The sequence below is a fragment of the Giraffa tippelskirchi genome, chromosome 3, assembly GCF_054371585.1.
Source record: "Giraffa tippelskirchi isolate mGirTip1 chromosome 3, T2T-mGirTip1v1.2.pri, whole genome shotgun sequence".
NCBI classification, from domain to species: domain Eukaryota; kingdom Metazoa; phylum Chordata; class Mammalia; order Artiodactyla; family Giraffidae; genus Giraffa; species Giraffa tippelskirchi.
The window spans coordinates 17,385,801-17,405,026 of record NC_137277.1 but is presented as its reverse complement, the minus strand read 5'-3'; the positions used below and the strand labels follow the sequence as shown (position 1 = coordinate 17,405,026).

The 19,226-nt window shown below is 46.1% G+C and overlaps 1 protein-coding gene across 11 annotated transcripts in view; it reads right to left on the bottom strand.

The window, feature by feature from the left end:
• CCDC57 (coiled-coil domain containing 57) overlaps positions 1-19,226 on the bottom strand; it is a 109,892-nt gene that overhangs the window by 7,303 nt on the left and 83,363 nt on the right. Inside the window, exon 19 of one of the 11 annotated variants that reach the window (XM_081576967.1) lies at positions 8,449-8,511. The exons of 9 other annotated variants lie outside the window; for them this stretch is intronic. In XM_081576967.1, the coding sequence (XP_081433093.1) occupies positions 8,498-8,511 (14 nt within the window). In that variant the 3' untranslated portion in view covers positions 8,449-8,497. Of the gene's footprint in view, positions 1-493; positions 924-8,448; positions 8,512-19,226 lie in introns of those variants that run through there. One more of the 11 variants, XM_081576963.1, reaches the window with a different exon arrangement.

Sequence of the window (19,226 nt, the reverse complement as noted above, 5' to 3'; positions counted from 1 at the left end):
AGAAGGAAATTTGATTTCTCCGATGAAAGGTAGGAATGTAGAAAAAATAAACAGAAATAAAGTAAACACATAAGAAATAAATGACATGGAGAATTAAGCCCAATAGATAAATGAGTTAAATTCATGAATGAAGAAAAATTCTCAAATTGGATTTATTCAAAACAAACAAACAAGATTCAACAAGATGTTGTGTAAAGATGTTTTAAACCCATTTAAAACAAAAGAGAGGGAATTCCCTGGTGGTCTAGTGGTTAGGACTCTGTGTTTCCACTGCAGGGGGCCAGTCAGGGAACTAAGACCTCACATGACTTGTGGTGGTGTGGCCAAAAACAAAAACAAAAAAAGACACATAAAAATCGAAAACACCTGGAAAAGGAAATGGCAACCCACTCCAGTATTCTTGCCTGGAAAAGTCCATGGACAGAGGAGCCTGGTGGGCTGCAGTCCATGGGGTTACATGACTGAGCATGCGTGTATGAAGGTGGAGGGAGATGGGTTGGTAGCAATAAACCGGTAGAACTAAAAAAAAAAAAAAAAATTTGAAAACAAACAAACAAAATAAAATTAGGCACAAACTGTCATAAGGTGTGGAGAAGGCAAGGGCACCCCACTCCAGTACTCTTGCGTGGAAAATCCCATGGACGGAGGAGCCTGGTAGGCTACAGTCCATGTAGTCCGGCTAAGAGTCGGACACGACTGAGTGACTTCACTTTCACTTTTCCCTTTCATGCACTGGAGAAGGAAATGGCAACCCACTCCAGTATTCTTGTCTGGAGAATCCCAGGGACGGCGCCGTCTATGGGGTCGCACAGTGTCGGACATGATTGAAGCGACTTAGCAGCAGCAGTCATAAGGTGTAAAGAAGAACTCTGAGTCCTGGTGAAGGGACAACTTCAAAACATACCAAATAACATCTGACAGAGCTGCAAGGCAAAGTAGATAATCCAAAAATAGGTAGGTGGAGGTTTTAATCACCCCTATTGATCATAAACCCATACAGAGATGGCAAAGACTTAGTCTACGGAATTAATTCGCTTGAGTTATTAGACACAGAGATGTCTAAACTAGTAGGCAGATAGTACACTTTCTTTTTTTGCCAAACACAGACCACACACAGAATCAGACCACATATACTCTTTGTGGTCCCATGGACTGTAGCCCACCAGGTTCTTCTGTCCATGGGATTCTCCAGGCAAGAATACTGGAGTGGGTTGCCATTTCCCTCTCCAGGGGATCTTCCCGACCCAGGGATCGAACCTACGTCTCTTACGTCTCCTGCACTGGTAGGCAGGTTCTTTACCACTACTGCCACCTGGAAAGCCCCTCAGGCCACAGGGCAAGTCTCAATTTATTCCAAATAGAATATTAATACAATAAAATTAGAAACCCTAATCAAAATCTCCCCAAATCCCTTCTGCTTGGACACTAACTTATTACTGAATAATCCTTGAGTTATGTAGGAAACCATATGGTGAATTCAAAAAATATTTAGAATTGAATCTCAGAATTTGTAGGACATAGCTCAAGCAGCTGCCAATACACTTATCTGGAAATACTAACAGTTAAGACTACCAGGAGATGAGCTAGCCTTCAGGGGGAGAAGCTGGAGAGAAAGGAACAAAACGAACTCAGGAACAAGAAAAAGGAAGTCATAGCATTAAAGTCAAGATTCGGTGAAATGGAAACTCCAAGAAAACAAACAGCACAGAGTATCAGCAGAACCCAAACTGCTGTCTGCAGAGATTAATAAGATTAACCTCTGCCAAGATGGATCAAAAAAAAGGGCAAGAAAATGAACATGGCAGGGGAATAACTGGGTGAAAATGAATGTTATAAACACCTATTCACTAGTAAGTTAATAAAATCTAGATGAAATGGAAAGTTCCAAAATCAGCACACACATAAAAAAGCATTTGAAATGTCCAAAAATTATTAAGAAAATTGAAATGATGATCAAGAACTTCCCTCCCCAAAGACTTGTGGCTCAGATGGCTTTATAGGAGGTTCTACTGAATTTTCAGAGACCCAAATTTCAAGGAATAGTCAATTTCTATCTTATTCCAATTACTCAGAAAAGTAGAAAAAGAGCTCATTGTATGAGGTAATCGACATTTCCAAACCAGATAAAGACAACCCAAGAAAAAAAAAAATCACAGGAATATTTAACTCATAAATGTAGATATAAAAACTATATATATAAAAATTAAAGTGAAGTGAAGTCGCTCAGTCGTGTCCGACTCTTTGCGACCCCGTGGACTGTAGCCTACCTGGCTCCTCCGTCCACGGGATTTTCCAGGCAAGAGTACTGGAGTGGGTTGCCATTTCCTTCTCCAGGGGATCTTCCCTACCTAGGGATCAAACCTGGGTCTCCCGCATTGCAGGCAGACACTTTGCCCTCTGAGCCACCAGGGAAACCCAGATATAAAAATTAGCAAGCCAAATTAGTATTAAAAATATATCAAGTATAGTTTATCCCAGTAATGCAAGGCGGGTTCCATATTAGAAAATCTACCACCATATTTCACCACAATAAGCAAAAAATATATATATGATTATCTTAATCAATGCAGGAAAACATCTGATGAGGTTTAACACTTATTCATGATGAAAACTCTTGGTAAATCAAGAATGTAAGGGAAAAATTTTAACTTGATAGAGGTTATATTTAAAAATTCACAGCAATCACTTTATTTAGTGCAAAATGAGCCTCAATCTCTTCAAGTCAGAGAATGAGACAAGATGCCCCTGATGACATTCATGTTAACACGGTTTCAGGGCCCCAACCAGCTCTGTAAGGAAATTAAATGAAACAGGACTACAAGCACTGAAGGGAAGAAACAGCCACTGTCTGAAGACATCAGGATCACCCACTTAGGGAAAAAAGCACCACAAGACAAACTGTTAGTGCTTCCCTCATAGCTCAGTTGGTAAAGAATCTTCCTGTAATGCACGAGACCCGGGTTCAATCCCTGGGTCGGTCGGGAAGATCCCCTGGAGGAGGAAATGGCAACCCACTCCAGTATTCTTGCCTGGAGAATCCCACAGACAGAGGAGCCTGGCAGGCAGCAGTCCAGTCCATGGGGTCGCAAGAGTTGGACAGGACTTAGTGGCTAAACCACCACCACCAAGGAAGTTCAGCAAGGAGGGTGGACAGATGAGCCCGCTGCGCACTACAGAGCACTTCCCTGCACAACTGTGACCTTCCAGCAAATAGGATAAAGTATTGGAAACCGCAAGAAAACTCTAAGTCAGCCTGCCCTATTTTGAAAATGAAGTCTCACTGGAACACAGCCCGACGTGCTCCGTCGTGGCTGTCTGTGGCCAGAGGGTGGCTGCTCTTCCCACTGCTGCTTCTGCTATCAGGACTGGGGGGCCTTCCCTCTCCTCACAAAGTGTGAAATGTGCAGTGTTCTCCAGAGAGCAAATAACCCGTTATGGATAAAAACAAAACAAAAACAGAAGTGGGTGGGTTTGTTCTATACACTGATTCTATAAATTATTATTATTATTTTTTTTAAAGTTGGGTTACTACATCTTCAAACAAAATCTCAAGTGCAGGCTTGCAGGAAAGGACAACCCTGGCTGGGATGAGCGTAGGATGCCAAAGGCTCTTCCACCCCTCCCACCTTCAGAAGGGCTCTTGAGGCCCTTCTAAGAGGCTCTGGGGCCCCGCTGGGAGGGCACTGTCGACAGTAATGACCTCCTGGAGGAGTCCTGAGTGCCCAGTGGAGGATAATTAAGAGGGCCTGAGTAAATTGATATGAATTACAAGAATTCTGCAAGGATCTGCAGTGGTGTGAGGCAAGTTGACACTGGGTGTCTGTCCTACTTTGGCTCTTCTTGATTTTGCCTGGAAGAGACGCAGATAACCCAGACTAGAAACCAAGATCAGGAGGGACCATGGAGCAGGAGAGAGACAGAACATCGAGAGCAGAAGGCCAGAGTTCTCCAGAACACGCTGCTCCCAGCTGCTGTCTGGGTGACGCTGAACATAGGAGATCTTTTGCTGTTTTTATTTTTTTTTAGTTACTTCTATTGAGCTATAATTTATATACAATAAAATGCACCCATTTTAAGGGTGCATTTCAATGGGTTGTATAAAATCTATACACCTATGTCTACAGAACATTTCCTTCAACCCCAAACATCCCCATTCCCAGCCAGAAGCAACCACTGATCTGCTTTTTGTCATTACTGATTATGTGGGTCGTTTCTAGACGTTCACATAAAAAGAATACACTAGGGGGCTTCCCTGGTGGCTCAGAGATGAAGAATCCACCTGTCAATGCAGGAGACACAGGTTTGATCCCTCATCTGGGATCAGCTAGGCCCATGCCCCACAACTATTGAGCCAGAGCTCGAGAGCCTTGGAGGGGCAGCTACTGAGCCCACGTGCTGCAACTACTGAAGCCTTTGCACTCTGCAGCCTGTGCTCCACAAGAGAAGCCACCGCAATAAGTTCGTGCACTGCAACTAGAGAGTGGCCCCCACTGGCTGCACCTAGACAAAAGCCCATGCAGCAACAAAGACCCAGTGCAGCCAAAAATAAAAACATTAAAAAAAAAAAAAGAGTACACTAGGGACTGCTTGATGTCTGGTTCTTCCAGAGATCAAAGAAATGTTTCTGAGGTTCATTCCTGTTGTCATATGTACTGGTAGTTCTTTTGCTTATCAAGTAGTGGTACAGCATATTGTTTTGTTGCTCAATTGCGTCCAACTCTTGCAACCCCATGGACAGTAGCCTGACAGGTTCCTCTTGTCCATGGGATTTTCCAGGCAAGAATACTGGAGTGGGTTGTCATTCCCTTCTCCAGGGGATCTTCCAGACTCAGGGACTGAACCCACGTCTCCTGCACTGGCAGGCAGACTCTTTATATTGACCATCAACAGATAAATGGAAAAGCAGCACATCACACTGCTACACAGTAATTTGCTCTTCCATTTATCTGTTGATGCACGTTTGTGTTGTTTCCAGTCTGACATTTGTGTTAAGGCCTTTGGGGCGTGGATGTTTCTCTTACATGGTTACCATGGAACTGAATGGCTGAGTCGTGTAGCAAGTTTTTTTCTTTTTGATAGGTAAGAAGTGAATTTATTTAGAGAGAAACACACTCCACAGACACAGTGTGGACCATCTGAGGAGGCGAGAGCAACTGCAAGTTTTTTGTTTTTTTTTTTAAGAAACTGCCACACTGTTTTCCAAAGCAGTTGCCCGTCCTGCGTTCTCTCAGGCAGTGTGAGTTCCAGCTGCTCCATGTGTTCGCTACCACTTGATATTGACATATTATTGTGCTTTTGGTTGTCTGGGTGACTGTGTAGTGGCATCTCACTGTGGTTTAAATTTGCGTGTCCCTGATGACTAACACTGAGTATCTTTCATGGGCTTGCTGGCCATTTGTGTCTCTTCTTCTTTGCAGTGTCTTTTGTAGTATTTTGACTATTTTAAAAATTGGGTTTATTTATTTACCACTGAGTTGTAAAGTTCTTTGTATATTCTGCATCAGATCCTTGATATGTGTTCAAATATTTTCTCCCAGCTTATCTTTTCACCTTCTTGAGAGTGTCATTGCAGAAGCAGAACTTTAACATTTTGATGAAGCCCAATCCATCAAATTTTTTTCATTTAAGGTTGAGACTTTTTTCTATCCTAAGAAATTTTTGTCTATCCCAAAGTCACAAAGATCTCCTAAGATTTCTTCTAGATGTTTTATAGTTTGCTTGTTTTTTAATATTTATTTAGTTATTTGGTGATGCTGGGTCTTAGTTGCGGCATGCAGGATCTTGGATATTTATTGTGGCATTCAGGATCTTTTTTTAGTTTCAGCATGTAGGATCTTTAGTTGCAGTGTGTGGGATTTAGTTCCCTGATCAGGGATCAAATCTGAGCTCCCTGCATTGGGAGCGCAGAGTCTTAGCCACTAGACCATCAGGGAAGCCTCTTCCTGCCTACTCTTGAATTTGTGTTTTTTTTAATCCCATTTTATCTCTACTACATCCCTATTAGCTACATATCTTTGTGCTTTGTTTTGTTGTTTTTGAATAGTTGCTCTATGGTATATACATTTTAACCTTATCACATTCTACCTTGAAGTAGTATTACACGAGTTCACATATAAGAGCCCGATCAGAGCGTACTTTCTTTTCCCTTTCCCATCATTTATGCCATCTTGTCATACATTTCACTTGTATGCATATCACAAACCCCATCATACACTGTTATCATGTGTGCTTTAAACAGCCAGTGATCTTCCAAAGAAAAACGTAAGCCTATTTCCATCATTTACCCACAAACTCACCTGCTGCCTCTGTATGTCTCTGTGATGACCCCAAGTTTCATTTGCCGTCACTTCCTTTGCCTGAAGAATGTCCTTTACTATTTCTTGTCGTGAAGGTCTGCTGGTGAGCGATTCTATCTGGTCTGTCTGTGAACGTTTTTATTTTGCCTCCATTTCTGGAGGATGTTTTTGCTGGAACTCTACTTTGTGAGCTCCTTTTTCTTTCAGCTAGAGACAATCGATGACCCCTGGTCATCTGGTAGCTTTCGTTTCTGAAGAGAAGTCTGTCATAACTTTTATCTTCATTCATCTTCAAGTAATGTGTCTTTTCTTTGACTGCTTTTAAGATTTTACTTTATTGCTGATTTTCAGAAACTTGATTATGATATTCCCTGGGTTGAATTTGTGTCTGTGTGGTTACCCTGGTCCTTGGGGTTGACACATTTCTTGAATCAGTGAGTTAGGAGTTTTTGTCAAATTTAGGGGGGAAAAGGGCACCATTTCTTCAAACACTTTTTCTACCCCTCTTCCTCCCCTCTGTTACACTGATGGATGCTCCTTTCAGGTTGCCAAAGCTGTTCTCTATGCCCTATGTTTTCTCTCTGTGTGTCACTTTGGGTTGATTCTATTGCTACATCTTCAAGTTCCTTGTTTTTTCTTCTGCTATCTCTATTCTACTGTTAATCCCATCCAACGTGCTTTCCTTATCAAATACTGTATTTTTCATCTCTGGAAGTGTTGTTTGGTTCTTTTTTATAGTTTCAGTTCTTATCACTGTTTTCTTTTAAATACCTGAATATAGTCGTAACAGTCATTTTAATGTCTTTGTTTGCTTGTTTCCTCATTTCTGCCATTTCTGGACCTCTTTCCATTGAATGGTTTTCCTCTTGGCTTTGGATCACATTTTCCTGCTTCTTCACAAGTCTTGTAATTTTTAACTGGCTATTGTACATTTTAGGTATTGTGTTGGAATTTTGTCTTTTTAAGTGTTGAGCTTCATCGTACAGGCAGTTAGGTTCTCATTTCGTCATTTCAAAGACTGTTTTTGAGCTTTTCTAGGGTAAGTCTAGATGAGTCTGCACTTCAGAGACACTTGGCTCTATGACCAAGGTGTGACTTCTCTAGGTCTCCAATGAATGAAGGTTGGAGACTGACTATCTCCCCACCATCTTAGAGGTCTGGAAATGGTTACGCTTACAAGCGGCTTATCTTCCCTTTGCCTGAATTTGTGGAGTTTTATTCTGCACATCAATGAACTGGGACACAGTAAAAAGACTCAAGATAATTCCTATGAGGATTTCTGGAGCTCTCTTCTGCATACCCCCTCAACCCCCTCCCCCTGAATCTTTCTTGCAACTTCCAGCCCCTCTGCTTTCCCAGACACCAGTTCCTGTTTCCTCTACCAGAGAAGGCACTGAGCCCTCCCTGTGACTGCAGCCTAGAAAATGCCTTAGGGCAGAAAGCCAGGGGGACCTGACAGGTGCCGCATTTGTCTTCCTTCTTTCAAGAATCACAGTCCTCTGCTACCTATTTTCCAACATCTAAAAACAGTTGCTTCATATATTTTGTCTATGTAGGGGTGAATGTTATGTATAGTCCTTAGTCTGGCCAGGAGTAGGAGAGAGTGCCGGTCATGCTGTGGCCCCAGAAAAAACAGCACTGAAGTAGACGCCAACTTGGCTACATCAAAGTATTTACTTTGTTTTAAAAGTTATTTCAACACAAGTTTTTTTTCCTAAGTGGCAGGAAAAGTTGTTTCATCATAACAACTTCAAAAAAAAGCTAACAAAGATCTATTTGACCAGGTGTGTGTGTGTGTGTGTGTGTGTGTGTGTGTGTGTGTGTATGTGAGCCTGTGGGCACACGCTCAGTTGTATCCGACTCTTTGCGACCCACTGGACTGTAGCCCACCAGGCTCCTCTGTCCATGGCATTTCCCAGGCAGGAATACTGGAGTGGGTTGCCATTTTCTCTTCTAGGGGGTCTTCCCAGACCAAGGATCAAAACCTGCATCTCTTGCATCTCCTGCTTTGGCAGGTGGATTCTTTACCATGGTGCCACCTGGGAAGCTCCTATTTGACCATATATTTCTCAAAAAGTTTAGAAGATACTCTATGTCCTAAAAAGTCTCAGGTTATAATAAGCAGTAAAGGCGGGAAGCTGGAGTTGCTCACCTGACTCAAGATACTGCATGGCTCCATTCTTGGACCAGAACCCTGGTTCTTAGATTTCTCTGGCTGCAATTACAGAAGATGCTGAAGGGTGGTGCACACTGGTGAACCTGGCTCTCTCATTCAGTCCCATCCTAAGAGTAGTAATGTGCAGAGCCAAAGGACAAATGCGATGTTGGCAAACAGGGCAGGACCCTTTTGATCCCCCCCGCTCCCCAGTGGATGCTGGAAGAGTCCTGGTCATGCTGCTCAGTGAGCCTCTGGTGGTGCTCCCTTGGGCAGTTCCCATCACCATCTGCTGCACAAGGTTACTGTGACAGTGGCTGCTGAGAGCGTGGGCAGAGCCATTCCAATGGCTTATGTTCCCATCATCACGTGAGTCTGGTGCGGAGGACGGCCCCTCCTCAGGCTCATGCTAGCCTCCGTCCCCATGGGTCAGGTTTGCCAGTCTCTGAGCTGGGTCTGCATCTCACTACGATACACTAGGAGCCTGATGTCCACCTGTGAGGACAGATTCTCAGACCCTGGTTTGCATACAGGTGTGAAGATCACAGATGGGGAAAAGAGAATATAACGCTCCAGGTGTGTCTGCCCTGTTCTCTGACTATTCTCGGAGGTCACTTGCCCTGAGATTTTCACCTTTTCTTTCTTATCACAAATCCAACCACAAGTGGCTGCTCCTTCCGTCCTTCACTCAGTGCAGTGCTGGGGTGCCTGAAACTGCTCTCCTTGCTCAGCCCCTGGGTTTACTGAGAAACATAAGGTTTCTGTGGGGAGGCCAGATGGTGATGCTCCTGGTCTTGAGAGTGTGCAGGCAAGGTGACTCTAAGGTCCTGTGTTCAGAGTCTGTTTGTATGTCCTCAGAGCATGGCTGGGCTGGCAGACCCACGGCTGAATCAGTCTGCCTTCAGAGAAAGGCCCCAAACGCTGCTCCTGAGTCCAAGCATCTTTCAGGGGAGGCCTGGAACAGTCTTCACTCAAAAATACACAATGCCAGGGTAAGCTAGTACCCTCAGGGCCCACTCAACCCTATTCAGTGACTGGTGACACCCTGCAGAATGGCTCACTAACCACAAGGATGAGACCAAAGGGACCTGTACGTTGGCTCTGCAGTCAATCACACGTGACTCTCAGAGTAGGAGAATCTCAGTTTGCCTGGCAGTCACTTTACTCCGGGTCTGGGAAAGCGCTTTGCTGGAGGCTGTCCCCTGGAGCTGGAGGCCACACAGACCGTGTACCACTGGGCATGGCTAGATCTGGCTCCCAGGGTTGTCTGTAGATTACAGACTGAGCTGCAATTTGGCCTGCATGTATTAATTAGTTGTCATTATTTAAAAACTGAAACACTCCATATAAAAAATGGGGCTTCCCAGGTGGCTCAGTGGTAAAGAATGTGCTTGCCAATGCAGGAGACACGGGTTTGATCCCTGGGTCGGGAAGATCCCCTGCAGGAGGAAATGGCAACCCATTCCAGTATTCTTGCTTGGAAAATTCCATGGACAGAGGAGCCTGGGGGGCTATAGTTCAGGGGGTCGCAAAGGAGTCGGATATGACTAAGCCTCTGAGCACCATAAAAAAACCCAAGATTTCTAACGCCTCTTAAAAAATGGGAACCCGCACTGCTGTGCAGGGATTGCCATGGGGTGGCATCATCAACTGCTTCTGCTGGACAGGCCGGCTGGTCAGGCCCCCACCACCTGCTGGCCAAGTACTGCCCAGCAGTCAACATGGTCCTGCTTCCCTTCACTCAGCCACCTGTTGCCTGGTACCTGGGGCACTATTATCTGGGACCTGTTTCAGTTCTGTGGGCTCACGGGCAGGAGTTGGACAGTTTGGATTCTGATCCTGATCCATGAACTGGGGGCTGTGTGACCTTGAGCAACCAGCGTTAACATCTCTGGGCCTGGGGCTCGTCATCTGAATGTCAAGCCCCAGCCTCCAGGAGCTGCTGGGAGAGGATCTGCGGTGGCGGGCAGAGTGATATCTGGGCTGATGGCAGCACTGGGCCCTATGTGAGCAGACACAGAGCTGAGAACAGGAAGTGGTTGGTTACTTGCTTCCTGGATCCTCAGAACAGCCTGGCAACTAGGATTTAGGTGCCATATCTATGGTGAGATCTGCACAGAAATGTTCTTACTACACAGGGTTTAAAAATAACTTTGGATTAGCAGCAGTTAACAGGCTCATGCATGCCTCATCTTAAAATCTTGTGCAACCCTTGTTATAGGAAAAAAAAATTAATTTCAGGAGAAACTAATATGATTTTCAAAAGAATAAACATTTAAAGAAAAAACAACAAATCCAACCCTTTAAAAGCTTTGTCCCCTTTCGCTTATCCTCAGTGAGTGGGGAGCACCCAGGGGGAAGAGCCTCTACCCACAAGAATGTAGGGCTCACAGCCGGACTGCTCAGGACCATCTAAGACCCCATGGTAGAAACTTGGGGAGTGCTGCACGGGCGCTGGGCCGGGCTGGCTGTGCAGAATGCTGGAATGGGGGAAGGCATGTCTGGCCCCCAGGGCAGGGCCAGGCGGCTTCTCTTTCTGAAGGAGTGCTCGAATTCCTCGGGAGCTTCTGCCCATTATCTGTGTGACCCCAGGGACAACCTTCGCCCATCTGGACCATCTGCCTGAGGATGAAGTCAGGCCTCTCTGCTCTGGAATTCCAGAGGGTTGGAAGAGGGTTTGGACTTGAGAACTCTGGCCTGGGCAGTGACTCACTGCCTGAGGCCTCAGAGTCCTCCTTTGGAAAGGGGACCCAGTCACTGGATGCCATGGGTTTATGGTGGGAGTGGCTGCCTTAGCACAGGGGGGCACTTGGCAGGCACTCAACAAACATTAGCTTCTAGCTGGACTCCTCTCTTTTTTAAAAAAACCATTCCGACTGCATTTATTTGTAAAAATCATGTCCAGCTCCTCCTCCCATCCTGCATCCAGTCCCCTCCCCAGAGCAGGGGCCACAGCCTCTTCTAGAGCACTTTGCTACCCTTGGTGTTCTGACTTCGAGACCACAATGAATATGCATTTTCTTCTGTTGCCACCTTTCATTGTCACCTTAAAAAAGGGTACAAACCTGAACAACACACAAACCACACATAAAATGGCCAATCTTACCCATAATTTAAAAACTACAAACTAAAACCCATACTGAAATACCATTTTTTTTACCTATTAGGCTGGCAAAAAAAAAAAAAAAAACAACCCAGCTTGATAAAAATCCAGCAATACAGGAGTGAGGAAAGGTGATTTACATCCTGTGGCCACGAACACGAATTGCACCAACTCTCTGAGGGTGATTTGGTAATACCTCCCAGAGCTCAGACCACTCACATCTTTGACCCAGAGATTTCACTCCTAGACAATGAGCTGACTACACATTCCCATAAGCAACCACCCACACCAGCAGACTCATGGCAGTAGTGAAAACTAGAAGCGACCCAAGTGTCCGTGAATGTCAGACAGGTAAAAGGAAGTACTCACACACAGGACCCCTGAACTACTTACCGAAAAGATCTGTGAGCTTGGTGTCAACCAAGATGGTGAGACACTACAGACAGAAACTTAAATAGCAGTAAGAGGATATCCACATACACATTTAAATATAAGCTCCCATAGCCACAGAGTACAGAGCATGTCTGGAGAAGAGCAAGGGAACCAGACAGAAGGCCAGGTGGGCAGGGGAAGGGTGATGGAGAGGACTGATTTCCACTGAAAACCCTCTATGCTCTTTTGGTTTATTCTTAGCCAAACAGAGTGTCACTCATGCTGGAGGAGGTCTGGAGCCCCTTTGCTTCAGTGGACATGCCACGGTGTCGTGCTGAGCTGGGCTGCCTGCACACACACCATGGACACTAGGGAGGCCAATGACTCCAACAACCCCTGGGACAGAGTCACCAATAAATGCCTTCCAAGAAGGCCAGGCAGCTGGGCCTCCCCCTCCAGGCCCGGGGTCAGCTCTCCAAGGGCTGCTTTGCTGGCAGACACGCGTATTTTCTGGTACTGCCTTGGCTGAATGTTTTTGCCACTGTGCATCTATCTGGTCAACCTGAATGAGTTATTTATACATGGCTGACCTTTGTCATGTTGCTTAAAAATATCTTTCTAGTTGGGTTATTTTTGAGGTTAAAAAAAAAAATCTTAGAAATCTGTGATTTTTAAGTTACATCTAAGATGATACAACCTTTACAAATGATATAGTCATTTGTAAATAGTTCTAATTTGGTGTATTTTTAGGTTTGATTTAAGGCATTTAGCTGTGCCTGGGCTGCATTTTAGTGCATGGTCTGGATGCAGGCAATAAGGACAGAAGCATGCTGTGTCCCCACCCTGCTGTGTCTGGGGCTCTGATTTGTACTCTGGAAGGAAGGGCCTCTGCTCTGTGCCTGCCCCCCAGCTATCATCAAGCTGGGTCTCCCTACTCCTTCTTCCCCATGCATTTTATTGCTCCCAAACTTGAAAACCCACTTCTTTAGCTTCAAGAGAAATTCTGTCCCTATTTCATTGAATTACACTGTTTGCTTCAATTAGGAGAAAACAGCTGTCTTTATAATATTTAATACTCCATCCAGGAAGAGTCTGTCTTTCAAATCTGATACTTCTTAGACAATGCATGGTGGTTTCCTAATCATACACATTTCCTGAGCCTCTAGATCCTTGTGCTGTGGACACAAGGCCTTGCTGGACTCCCATTCTTTGCAGTTATCTCTCTCCACATCCTGACTGAGCACCTATTGTGTACCTACCTGTCTGTGCTGGCCAGGGGACAAGGATCAAGGAAGCTGCCCCCACCTCCACATTCTTCCAGCAGGGAGGACAGAGTCAAGATAAATGAGAAAAAACAGCAAGTGATCTGGAGACTAGCATTAAGTGGGAAGAAGACAAGAGACAAGCAGGGGGTGAACTTTGGAGGAGGAGGTGAGGGAGGGCTCCAGAGAAGAGGTGGTTGCTAGGGAGAGGAAGGTGGAGGGTGCCCACCCATGTGCACAAGGGTCTGCATGCCTGTACAAGGTGGGGAGGGGTTGGGGGGGGTGTCCTCAGGTGCAGCAGGGAGCTGGGCTGCTTGTGTCTGGGGAGGAGGGGAGATGGGGTCAGAGTCCCAGAGCCACAGTGGGCAGGAAACGGTGGGGGGTGGGAGGAAGAGAGGAGGGAGTGAAGTGAGGGAAGAAGGGGTGGGGAAGGCTAGGACAGGGGACTGTCCAGACACAGCAAAAATTAGGGTGAGAGAAAGCTAGGCATGGAGACCACACCCATCGGATCAAAGATCCAGGAGGATGGAGGAGGGGGCTATAGTGGCCCTGGGGTCTGGGGTGTGGCAGGGCCTGGGGTGTCAGGCTGCAGCCCTGCTTTGAGACCAGGCTGCAGCAGGACTTGGTCAGGGCTGCAAAGCGGCAGCTCTGTGTGCTTGTGGCGGGATGAAGAGTGGGGCAGGGGCGGGGCAAAGGTGGGGGTTGAGGGGGTGGCGGGGACAGGTGGGCCAGGTAGGGGCAGGGCAGAGGTGGGAGGGTCAGCTCTGGTCTCTCAGCTCAAAACCAAGAGCAGTGTGGCTTTTCAGCACGAAAACCTCCCTCCGTCCTGAGAAATACCATATAGTTCTTCATGTTATTAATGCAGATGCCACAACTTGGCAAACTATTTCATTATCACCTTTAACTCTGTTCATGACTGCTAGGTCTCACAGTCTGCTATTCACAATGTGCTGAAAATGTTAAAAAAAAAAAAAAAAAAAAGCAGAGGGCAAGACATTCCGCTTTCCAGAATGGAGCTTCCAGACTGCTTGGCTGTGGACCAATACCCACACTATCCTTTATCATAAATGCTAACATGCTTATGTCTTAACCAAAATTGTGGTTATCATTTGAGTCACCAATAAGGTTTTAAAAAATAGTCTTATACAAAGTAGACATATCACAGGTAGTTAAGTTATGCATGCTCAAACATTCAAGATACAAGGAGAGCATAAAGAAGCTTTGTGGGAGCCTAAAACAGCTAAACTGCATTAATTTCAATCTTTCTTCCAAACCAAACCAAATCTTTCACAGGGTGAACCAAAAGCCTAGGCAGCAATCATTCCCACTTTTTTACTGCAAAGAAAAAGAAGTAGCAGCTTCAATCGCCATGGGCAGGTGTCTCCCCACCTTCCCCTGCACAGACCCAGCTGCAGCCCGCTATAGCCCTTTCTCAGCTTTCTTGCCAAGGAATCCCAACGCTGTTTAGTTCCACGCAGCAGGTTCTCAGGGTCTAAGACAGTCTCCCAGTGACTGGTCAAGAGAGGCCACATGACCCGGGCAGCCAGCGAGATGGAAGAGAGAGTCTGGGAGCTCTAGGGAAACATATCCCTTTCCAGCTAAAAGAAAGAGAAGCAGGAAGAGAGAAGTATGCTTGGAGCTGCTGCAGCCATCTTGAAACCATTAGGAGAAAAGAGCCTCAGAGAAGTCAGCTTTTGAAGAAGAGGAGCCATTTACTTTGGCCTTGACATCTCGCTGCTGTACATGCACACTGTATGTCGGAAAGGTTATGAAGATGCTGGCCGCCTTGGCTCTCTCCTCCTCATTCAGTGACCATGTGTGATTATCTATGGGTGCCATGATGAGATAACGGTTGGGAAGATGCTAAATGCCACTTTCATCAGGTTGTGCTGTAACTTGTAGCCAAAAGCATTTAAACTAATACACACAACCCCTGCCTCCCTACCAGGCCAATTCCACTGCTCCAGGGCGGCGCTGGCAGTGACGCTCCTCTCACCCCATCACGGTCATCACTTTCACCTCCAGCCACAAATGGGCTGTTTTTGCCCTGATTAAGGCCCTGCTGTCCACGGGGCCCTTCCGGGTGGATGGCGCCATCCACCCTTACTTGTTTGTCCCTGCTTCACTTGTCAGATGGGACCCTTCTTCTTTTTTTTTTTTTTAATATTTATTATTTTATTTATTTGGCTGTGCTGGGTCTTAGTCGCAGCATGCGGGATCTTCAGTTGTGGCATGCGAACTCTCAGTTGCAGCATGTGGGATCTAGCTCCCTAACCAGGGATGGAACTTGGGCCCCTGGCACTGGGAGCTCAGAGTCTTAGCCACTGGGCCACCAGGGACGGACCTGTCAGATGATGGTTTTGCACTTCTCTTTCTACCTCCTCCTCTACCTCCTCCTCCTCTCAGAGTCCGTGGCTTTGCCCTGTGCTTGAAAGAAGGACCTGCCTCTTGAGAAATCTGTATGTAGGTCAGGAAGCAATGGTTAGAACTGGACATGGAACAACAGACTGGTTCCAAATAGGAAAAGGAGTACATCAAGGCTGTATATTGTCACCCTGCTTATTTAACTTATATGCAGAGTACACCATGAGAAACGCTGGGCTGAATGAAGCACAAGCTGGAATCAAGACTGCCGGGAGAAATATCAATAACCCTAGATATGCAGATAACACCACCCTTATGGCAGAAAGCAAAGAAGAACTAAAGAGGCTCTTGATGAAAGTGAAAGAGAAGAGTGAAAAAGTTGGCTTAAAGCTCAACATTCATAAAACTAAGATCATGGCATCCAGTCCCATCACCTCATGGCAAATAGATGGGGAAATAGTGGAAACAGTGGCTGACTTCATTTTTGGGGGCTCCAAAATCACTGCAGATGGTGACTGCAGCCATGAAATTAAAAGATGCTTACTCCTTGGAAGAAAAGTTATGACCAACCCAGACAGCGTATTAAAAAGCTGAGACATTACTTTGCCAACACAGATCCGTCTAGTCAAGGCTATGGTTTTTCCAGAAGTCATGTATGGATGTGAGAGTTGGACTATAAAGAAAGCCGAGCGCCGAAGAATTGATGCTTTGAACTGTGGTGTTGGAGAAGACTCTTGAGAGTCCCTTGGACTGCAAGGAGATCCAACCAGTCCATTCTAAAGGAGATCAGTCCTGGATGTTCATTGGTAAGACTGATGCTGAAGCTGAAACTCCAATACTTCGGCCACCTGATGCGAAGAGCTGACTCATTTGAAAAGACCCTGATGCTGGGAAAGATTGAGGGCACAAGGAGAAGGGGATGACAGAGGATGAGATGGTTGGATGGCATCACCGACTCAATGGACATGAGTTTGAGTCAACTCTGGGAGTTGGTGATGGACAGGGAGGCCTGGTGTGCTGCAGTCCATGGGGTCGCAAAGAGTCGGACACGACTGAGCGACTGAACTGAACTGAAAGGAGGAAATAAAAGGAACCCTTGGGGACCTGTTCTTCCCACCACCAGACCTGCTGTTGGGATGGTTCTCCTCCGGCCACTGCAGGCTTCGGCTCTGGACTCTCTCACTGAGTGTCTGCATGGCTGACAGCTTCAGAAGATGAGAGCACCACTCCCTTGGGGGCAAAGGGCACATGTGCCCCTGTAGCCCACTAGGAAAGATTCGGGTTCCGCCCATTTGGGGCCACTCAGCTGAGATTCCTGACCTGGCCCGTGGGACAGGGGTTGAGGAGACCCTTGGCTGTCTGCTGTGCTGCGAGTGATGAGTCCTCCTTGTCTTCTGCAGGCATCTGTGAGGCTGTGGCGACTTGCTTGTCAGGTGTGCTCAGTAAAGCTCCCAGTCTGGCTTCCTCAGTAAAGCTTCCTGCCTCTGGCCTGTCCTATCAAATCCAAGCCCCTCAGCACACCCCCTACTTCTCTCCTGAGTCTGCCCTCCTCCCCAGCCACAAGCATCAGTGTATCTCTCCCATTTTCCCCACCTGCATATAGGCAGGCCACACCTTCACAGTTTCCGTCAATGTTGCCTTTTTAAAACTACATTTATTTATTTTTAGCTGTGCTGAGTCTTCATTGCTGCAGGGGCTTTTCTCCAGTTGCAGCAAGCGGGGGTTACTGTTCGTTGTAATGTGGAGCCCAGGCTCTAGGCTGAGGGAACTTCGGCAGTTGAGGCATGTGGCCTCAGTAGTTGCAGCTCCTGGGCCCTGGAGCACAGGCTTGATAGTAATGGCGCATGGGCTTAGATGCTTTGTGGCATGTGGGATCTTCCCAGATCAGGGATCAAACCCTTGTCTCCTGCATTGGCAGGCGGATTCTTTACCACTGAGCCACCAGGGAAGCCCCAACGTTGCTTTTTAACTGCTGCTTCTCAGAGCAAGACCTCTTCAGTAAGCAGTCCACCTGTTTTTCCCCAGCCTCTTCAGCCAGGAAGAGGATGGATGACAATTCCACTATTCCACTAAGACTGCCACAGTGACATGGAACACTTTCCTGCCCTGACCTTCCCTGACCTCTCTGCCCAGTTGACCACCCCCTCCCTCTTAAAACTTTTCTTTATAAAAGATACCCAAACTACATCAAGCACATATAATATACATGTATTGTTTAAAGAATTTTTTAAAAATAAAGAACTAAACAAAAACCTGTGTACTCAGCTTGAGAAACAGCACTACTAGCACCTGTGTTTGTCAATAAAGTTTTATTGGTACACAGCCATGCCCATCACTTACATATTGTCTGCAACTGCTTTTGAGCTGCAGGTGGAGATTGCAAGAGAGACCACTGGGTCACAAAGCCAAAAATATTCACTATTCGGCCCTCCTTCACAATAAAGTTTGCTGATGCCTACTCTGGAATTTTTTTTTCAGTGAGGGACGTGTGGGGCAAAGTTGCTCAGCTTTTATTGCCTGAAAAGTCTTTGCTTTGCCCTCTTTAGTGGGATTCTGGGGTGACAGCTGTCTTCCTCAGCTCAGACAGATACTGTCTCCCTGTCTCAGGCTCCCCACTGTGGCTGGTGAGAAGTCCAGTATTCCTCAGGCGAGTCTCTTTGAGGGTAACTTGTCTACTCCCTCTGCCAGTTTTCAAAACAATCTCTTCACCTCTGGTGCTTTTTTAGGACACATCCGGGTGTGGGTTTCCTTTAATTATTTGGATTGGGATTTGATAGACTTCCTGGGGTTGAAATTAGTACCTTCCATACTAGTTCAGCCCCATCCCTTCAAATGTGGCCCGTGCCCATCTTCTCTTTCTCGCCAAAGCTCTGACCAACATGGGTCAGACCTTCTTACTCTAGTCTCCAGGCTCCTGACCTGTTTTTCTTTTCTATTTCTTTTTTTTCAATCTGTGTGTCTCTGGGTAATTTATTCATATATAATATCATTTCATGAATTCTGTAGTACATATCCTGCTGTTAAGCTCATCCACTGAGTTTTTAATTTCGGTAATTACAATTTTTCACTTATTAGACCTCTATTTGGTTCTTTTTTAAAGTCTGCTTGGTCTTTCTTTATAATTCCTTGCTAGTTGAATGTATTTTATTGCTGGTACTTTACTTCATTATGAAATACAGTTACTTATACCCTGATATCCCAGGTCTGCTTCTGCTGGCCTCATTCCTGGTGCCCTGCACCTCATGTGTGGGATCTTATTTTTCACAGGAATCTGATCTGTGCAAATTTTCTATGGCCTGGGATAAAGGAGATTCCCCCTGAAGTGACCCGCCACCTGCTATTGCTAGTTCTTGGGGATGCCACCAGCTCACAATCACCTGAAATGAAAGTTCTAGGCACCCAGGGGTTAACTGGGACTAAACCATGAGGACTGACTCTTGGTGGCAAATTATTAATCTGTGTAACAATCTTCCCTTTGTCACTCAGTCCTCACAGCCCCGGCCCCAGTGGCGGTGGGCTCCACCTGTCCACCTGCATGTGGAGACTCTGGTCCTCGGAGTTCCGGCTTTGGGGGGGCGGGTTGCACCATCACATTCTTGCCCTAGATGGGCCTGGGTTTCACCAGCATCACCTGTTTTCTGAAGCCAGAGAGGTGACAACACCAGTACCAAGCC